The sequence below is a fragment of the Pteropus vampyrus genome, unplaced genomic scaffold, assembly GCF_000151845.1.
Source record: "Pteropus vampyrus isolate Shadow unplaced genomic scaffold, Pvam_2.0 Scaffold145, whole genome shotgun sequence".
Lineage (NCBI taxonomy): Eukaryota > Metazoa > Chordata > Mammalia > Chiroptera > Pteropodidae > Pteropus > Pteropus vampyrus.
In genome coordinates this window covers 1024769-1032079 of record NW_011888926.1, presented here as the reverse complement: position 1 = coordinate 1032079, position 7311 = coordinate 1024769, and the positions used below count along the sequence as shown (strand labels likewise).

Here is a 7311-nt window from a genome sequence, read left to right as displayed (position 1 = left end):
ATGAGTTTCCAGGTTTTTCTTCACTGCCTGGCCCCAAACAGGTCATGAGATGCTCTTAGTGTCTCAGGCCCTCTTGACTTTCTAGGCTTGTGACTTTCACAGCACCTGCTACTGATTCTGTAAAGCTCCCAGAATCCTGCTGCGCCAACGTTCTCTAGCTCTGCGAGGCTGGACTCCCTTTAGAGTCCCGACAAACCAGTAGGAGACTGGGCATGACTGGAGTCACGCTGTCTTGGTGTTCAGGGCCTGCCCCCAGATGTTAGTTTTGCCCCAACTCTCTGGAACCACGCTGAGGGAATAACCCAGTGCGTGCCCGGAAGGCTGCTTTGCTCTCTCGATCCTCTCCCCTCCTCTCACTGCCAAGGCAGGAAAATACCCCTCTGGTCAAGGATGGATGGGTCACTTAGAATAGTGAAGTTGTGCCCCTTGGTGGCAGCTGGATATATGCCTCTCAGCTTCCCTGACTATTGTCTTGTAGACACAGGAGACCAGAAAGGAAAAGCCAGGAGCAAGCGAACCTCTCCCTTTTCAATAACCCTCCAAACCCACAATGTCACAGAACTACAGAGAGCTGGCATTGCCATCAGAACCAGGATGTAATGTGTGAGCTAGGGAGAATGGGAAGGGCTAACAGTGCAAGCCCTTCCAGCACTGATATCCAGAAGCCAAGGGCTGGAGTGGAGCACTTGGCATATCCAAAGGAAAAGAGAAACATGACCTCTCAAGATTCCCTCTGGATTGCCTGTGACAGCAAAGCACGGCCCTCCAGGCCCAGAGCAGGGGTGCCCTGTTCCTGACAGAGCAGCAGCTTCTCCTTGTCCTGGCCACTGGGCCCTCTCCAGACCGGGCTAGTCTGGAGCCAATTACCGGGAGAGGACAAAAGGCCTGTGACCCGACCCCTACCCAGGCTATCTCCACTGCCCAGGCAGGTGAGTGGCACAGCTCTGGAGCCGACCTGGCCCCCATTAGGATGGCAGGGGCTTCCATTCCCTGTCTGAAAAGTTTAAAAAAGGGGAGGCAACCCCTCACCCCTGGAGGAAGCTGTGTCCTTCAAACAGCCCCTGCCCAGCAGTCCATGGAGCCACAAGAAAGCCACGCAGAGAACCGAGGCCACCACTTCCAGATCAGAAATCAGTCTGGGACTGAGGTTAGGCGGGGAGGCACTCTGAGCAACACAGACCTACCTGGGTGCTGAGGTGGAGGGCGAAGAGACACACTACAGGAAACAATAACGCACAGAAGAGCACGGGGCAGAACACAACACAGAAGGCGGGTCCGCCAGTGAGGAAGCTCTCTACCCGCCTCAGGGGCCTCCAGTCCAGCGGCCCATTGGTCACAAGCTTTGCTTTGGGAAACAGAGCCACCCTCCTCCGCCCCGCTCTGGCTGCCTCACTTTCCCGCCGCTCAGAGTTTGATTTTGAATTCTGTGGGCTGTGTGGTCACAGAGGCCCCCGAGGACTTGAAGAGCGCCTTCAGGATGGTGTCGGGGTCCACTTCGGCAGGAGGGTTGGATGAGGTGGCAGAATTCACCCTGCGAGGCAGCTCGCTCTCCTTTTTCACTGAGGGGCTGTCACTCAGCCGTCTGTGGAGAGCAGGGAAGTCAAATCCTTGTCAGTTTTCTCTGAGTCGGGGAGGGGACCTCCCCATTTACCAAGCTTCTGTTCTCAGTCAGGCACTGAGTGTAACACTTTCCCTACCCTTTTATCTCACTTCATCTGTAACACACCTATATTTTTATTTGTTGATGAAAAAATCTGAGATGCAACCTGTTGAGATCTGGGGTTTTAAGTTTAGAAAATAATGCATGTTCCTCTGGGATGGTCACACACACATCGGCATATTATACATTCTGAGAAGTCTTGAAGTAAAGAAATCAATTTAACTCTGTTTAGCCCAATGGTCATAAAACCCACATTTTTCAGAATACAACTTAGTACTGGCATACAGCTTACGAAACTTGTCCGAATCACACAATTCACTATACAGGGTTCACATTTGGTCTTTTTAAATTTCAAAGCCTATTTCAGGCCTGCCCTGTACTACCCCACCCACCTTGGCAAGTATAATATCCTCCCTGGGTCTCTGTCTCCTTGTCTATAGAAGGATGTCCTACCAGGCTAGACATTTTATGCATCTTGAAAAATCCTCAGTTCTGGGCCAGCCATGTACGCCCAGGTGTGTGTAACAAAACGAGGGGTGGCAGCCAGTACTGTCTCTAACACAGTCGATCAGGAAGAGGGGGAGGTTTTCCATTCCCTTGGACGATGCATGCAATTATGCAAAAAGAAACACAACTGGCTTGCTCTCTACTTTCTTCTCAAATGTTTCTAAATTCTACGGCTGGGACTAAGTCTTAATGCTAGCCCCTGTGAGGTCACTCTCCTGCGAAAATAATGAGACAAGCCACTTTGTACAAATTTTAAGTATATCAACTGACCGCTCGCCATCAGAACACAGGAACTGGAAAGGAGCTGTGATGCAGGCATTTGCCCCTCAGAATAAAGAGGGGATCATGCAGAGTAGGCAAGCAGAAACACTCCACCCAGTCCCAGCACCACTGCCTCCGGAACTTACAGCAGGATGGGCTGGTCCGAGGTGATGACGTTCCCGTTCATGTGAAGGTTGCACTTCATTGGTTGCCCTGAAAAACCAAAAAAGAAAAGGCTCCGCCATGAGACTACAGCTCCTCACACAAGGAGACATGGGCTGACATCTCTGTCAGCTCTGACTCCACACTGGGGCTAGGGCTGCCAGACTTCGTTAAAACCTAGGGACTAAGAAATCCCAGTGTGTAGGGTCCATGAAACCTTAGCAATGACAGTGCCAAGAAGCAAAGTGGCAGCAGACTTTACTCTATACAGCAGGAGATAAGTGTGGGAGGGAGAAACTGGACTCAGTGTGAAGCCGTCCAATCTTATTTGTGAAGCAATTAGTAAAGGAAAATGTTTGTGCTATGAAATTAAATGAAAAGATTAAAAAGTACATGTACAGACTTCCACTCTGTCCATGAAAGATTAACTGCTACTGAGTACTGCACTCCCACTGTATATAAAATGTGATAAGGGGAATAATAACAGAAAAATAAGACTAAAAAAATTTTTTACATGTTTTTTAATTAAAAAAAGAACAGTTCAAAAGAGGGAGTAGAGCCATATAGAAGTAACCTTTCTCTCTCACTGGAATTAAGTTAATATCAATCTGAGATAGATTCTGACATATTCTATCTATATGAGACACACTTCAGATTCAAAAATATAAAAAGGCTGAAAGAAAAAGGAGATATATCTTAGCAACCCTAAGATGTGGCTATAGTAATATAAGACCAAACAGACTTTAAAATTAAACATGTTACTAGAGATAAAAAGGAACATTTAATAAACTGATGAGAGTCGATCTATTAGGAAAAAAACAAGTAGAACAATTATAAACATGCAACTAACAACTAACAACAGAGCCTCAAATATCTGAAGAAAAACTAAAAGAGGTGTCAGACAGAAAAAAATAAATACCACATGATTTCCCTGATATGCGGAATCTAAGGAACAAAGAGAACAAATAGAAAACTGACCCACAAATACAGAGAACAATCTGGTAATGGCCAGAGGGGAGTGAGATGGGGGGACTGGGAGAGAGTGGTGAAGGTTTAAAGAAGTACAAATTAGAAGCTGATAAAGGGTCACGAGGATGGGGAGCATGGCACAGGGAATGTGGACAGCAGTTAGGTAATGGCTACGTGTAGAGCCAGAGGGAAGATAGAGAGTAATAAGGGGGATAGTTTTATAAACCATATAAATGTCTAGCCAGTGTACCGTATACTTGAAACTAATAAAAACAATTATAAGAAAATAACAGAAGTGAAAAGAGAACATACATACAATAGTTGAAAATTTCAATACTTCATCTTTAGTAATAAATAGAATCGCCAGGCAGAAAATTAACAAAGACACAAAAGACTTGAAAAACATTATAAACCAACTAGACCCAGGAAACACCTACCCAACAGCAGCAAAATACATATTCTCCTTAATCACTCAGGAGGAAACTAGGAAATTCACAAATACATGGAAATGAAACAAAATAATCCTAAATAACCAACGGGTCAAAGAAAAAAAAAACACATAAGAAATTAGAAAATACTTTGAGATAAATGAAAATAAAGACACAACATATCAAAATTTATGATACAGCTTAGTGCTCTAAATGCATATATTAAAAAGGAGTGAAAAGACAAACTACAGAATGGGAGAAAATATTGGCAAACCATTTATCTAACACACTTAATATATAAAGAACTCTTACAACTCAATAAGAAAAGACAACTCAAAAAGTGAGCAAAGACTCTGAATAGATAATTCTCCAAGAAGATACACAAATGGCCAATAAGCACATGAGAAGATGCTTGACATCATTAACCATCAGGGATACACAAATAAAAAGCCCACTGATTGTGTTTTATTAGTTTCCACATCTGTTTCTAGCACGGGGCCTTGGTTCATAGGAGGTTCTCCACAAACACTGAAAGAACAAATGAGTGGATAGAAGGAGCATGGCAGAGCTCCTCTCTACAGGCTATCCTGAGATGAATCACATAAATCTAAATTCAGTGCAATCAGCTGTTTACTCTCTAGAAGCAGAGCTCACCTAGGTGCCAACATTTAGACGAGGCTCCAGGCCTTTAAGGAACCTGTGTCCTAGCACTGAGCAGACCGACATCTGAAAGGGGGAGGCTACGGCTGTTGGCGTCCCTGCCAAAACTCCTTAAGAGAACCATTCATGGAGAAGAGGTGTTTCCCTGCCATCTAGCTTAGTGCTAGGGCTGGGTGAAAACCTAGGGCCTTGTGGAACAGGCAGCTGGCAGCTCTGCACTACCCAGAGCCTGCACCTGCCTGGTCTTGATACCTATAAGGTCCCAGCCAGCTCAGAACAAGGCTTGTTCCGAAGGCCTGCTGCCTGACAGGAAGCAGTGAGGAGTGGGAGGGTGAAGTGGCTGCTTCCCGACTTACCGTCCAGACACCGGTTGTTGTATTTCTTATACGCAGTGATGGCGTCGTCCTTCTTTACAAAGACCACCTCTGCTACCCCAGGATGGACCAGCCGAGCTCGCTTCAGGGCCCCACATACACAGAAAAGCTCCTGCCAAGCACAAGAGGGGTCAGCCCTGGGGGAGAATGTCGGGCTATTATCCTGCTTGCCTGCCATGTGCACACTGTGGAGGGCTCTGGGTAGACGGGTGGCTGCACTCTGGCTGAACACGCCAGTGCTCGATTTCAGGAAGGGTCCATTCTAGGTGGTGGTCTTGGAACATCCACAAGCCTCAGCATGGGACCAGAGAAGGGGACAAGCTGTGCTGGCAGTGAGAAATGGCCTGGGTTTATAAGCCTTGGAGTCTCTGTGACCTTCAACAAGTCACCCACTTCATCAACAGGGATAATAGTTATGGAATTTCTCAGAGAACTCTGTCATGAGAATGAGTGTGTAGACTTATCAAGGAAAGGTAGTGGCTAATAAGTCAAGTAGGAATCTGTTAAAAATAAATTCTGGAGTTCTATGTAGAGGGACCAACTGTCCCAGCTGGCCGACGTGAGGGGATTCCCAGGACAGGGGACTTTCAGGGATAACGAGGAAAGTCCCCAGCAAAACTGGGATAGATGGTCACCCTAAGTCAGAAGACCTGGGTTTGACCTCTGGGGCTCTGTCTCTTCTCAGCTGTATGACCTCTAGCTCTAGCAAGTTGTTAACTTCTCTGAGGGTGGGTTTTCTTTTCTGAAAAGAACTGGTCTAGCCTACCTCCCAGGGTTGCTGTAAAGCTCAACTGAGATCATTTTCAAGGTGGTGCTTTGTAAACACGTTATCATCATTTACTCCAATCCCTCCTCAGTTTATAGACCAGGAGACTGAGGCCACAGAGGGAATATAATGTGGAGACGGACCACAGACGCTGACTAGCACTCAAGCCATTTCTTCACCTGCAGCTGCCCTTCACAAGGCTGTTGTAAGGACAAAGAAACTAATAAAAAGGTTGTTGATGTGATTAGTTTTTAAAGATAAAGAGGAATATGTCAAATATCAGAACCAAGATATGGGACTGAATACTAGGTGTGATCCCAATCTGATTGCTGTTATTCTTTCAGTATTACCTACTTGGGTACAAAAGAAGTGAGGGTGACTATTACTGGCAGTATTCTCTGAGTGGTGATCATCAGAGGTGATTAGTTTTTCTGCTATTTCGTATTTTCAAAGATCCTGCATACAAAGTGCCTGGCATGTAATAAGTGCTCAACAAATGGTAGCTATTATTACTTTTATAATCAGAAGAAAATTGTTCTAATTCTTTATAACTTGTCAAGCATTATTACACAAAGCAGGCTATAATTTTCATTCTGTGTGTACCATTCACTGGAGTGCCTGCTTAGTTCTAAGAGCGATCACACAGCACTTGAGTGTTCTACAAAACTGTCACCAAACACGGTGGCCAGTGGGGGCTGTTCCAGAACCTGGGGCTCAGCTGCAGGGAGGAGGTGAAGTCTCCAGCTGCATTCATTCTGTGATCTGATAGTTCAGAGTTACGGGATGCATGGATTTCTTAATTAACAGCTTTTCTTGGTGTCTCAATAAAATGAGGTGGAAAAGAAGTCCTGGCTGCATCTGGGCCCCCACTCACCAGGCACCAGGATGGCCCAAGAGCTGAATCCAGAGGAGCCAACCACCCAACACACTAGTCCACCTCGCTCCTTTTGCTCTGGAATCCTCACATGAAAACCCTAAAGGAGGCAGAAGTTCTGAAGACTCACAGGAGAATATGAAACACTGGACATTGCAGCCCAGGACTACAGGATCCCAGTCAGGACCCATACCAGCACAAGTCCAGGCCTTGGTTTAGCAGCTGTGCGGAAAAGAGCTAACATAGCCAGCCTGACTGCTATCCTTTGAAAGGCCTGCTTCCAAGGTTGGCGTCAGGGAACCTGGATTCTGGGAGGGATCCCAACTCGCTGCGAGAATAAAGTGCATCCTGTCTGATTCTACTGGGAGATGGCTCTGGAAGTTTGTGCCTGGTTTCTGCTGGCCTTTGCCCATGAGCTTTTCCCCTTTACTGATTTGACTTTGTATGCTATAATGAAGCTTAGCCCCAACACGACTATGCTGAGTCCTGTGAGACTCAGGGACCCCTAACACAGAAGTGGTTTGAGACTGAACACCCTGGCAATGCAAATACTCACAACAATGTCCTCTTCGGTGACTCGAGGGTGCAGATTATTCACAGTCATCTTGGTACCTTCCAAAGGACTGAGGACAGGCTGCCACACACAAGAG

The 7311-nt window shown here is 46.2% G+C and overlaps 1 protein-coding gene across 1 annotated transcript in view; it reads right to left on the bottom strand.

Annotated features, from left to right (window-relative positions):
- POLDIP3 (DNA polymerase delta interacting protein 3) overlaps positions 1-7311 on the bottom strand; it is a 24902-nt gene that overhangs the window by 2128 nt on the left and 15463 nt on the right. Inside the window, exons 5-8 of the mRNA XM_023535899.1 lie at positions 7218-7308; positions 5004-5133; positions 2575-2641; positions 1389-1582 (exon numbers count right to left, since the gene is read on the bottom strand). Coding sequence (XP_023391667.1) covers positions 1405-1582; positions 2575-2641; positions 5004-5133; positions 7218-7308 — 466 coding nt within the window. The 3' untranslated portion in view covers positions 1389-1404. The remainder of the gene's footprint in view (positions 1-1388; positions 1583-2574; positions 2642-5003; positions 5134-7217; positions 7309-7311) is intronic.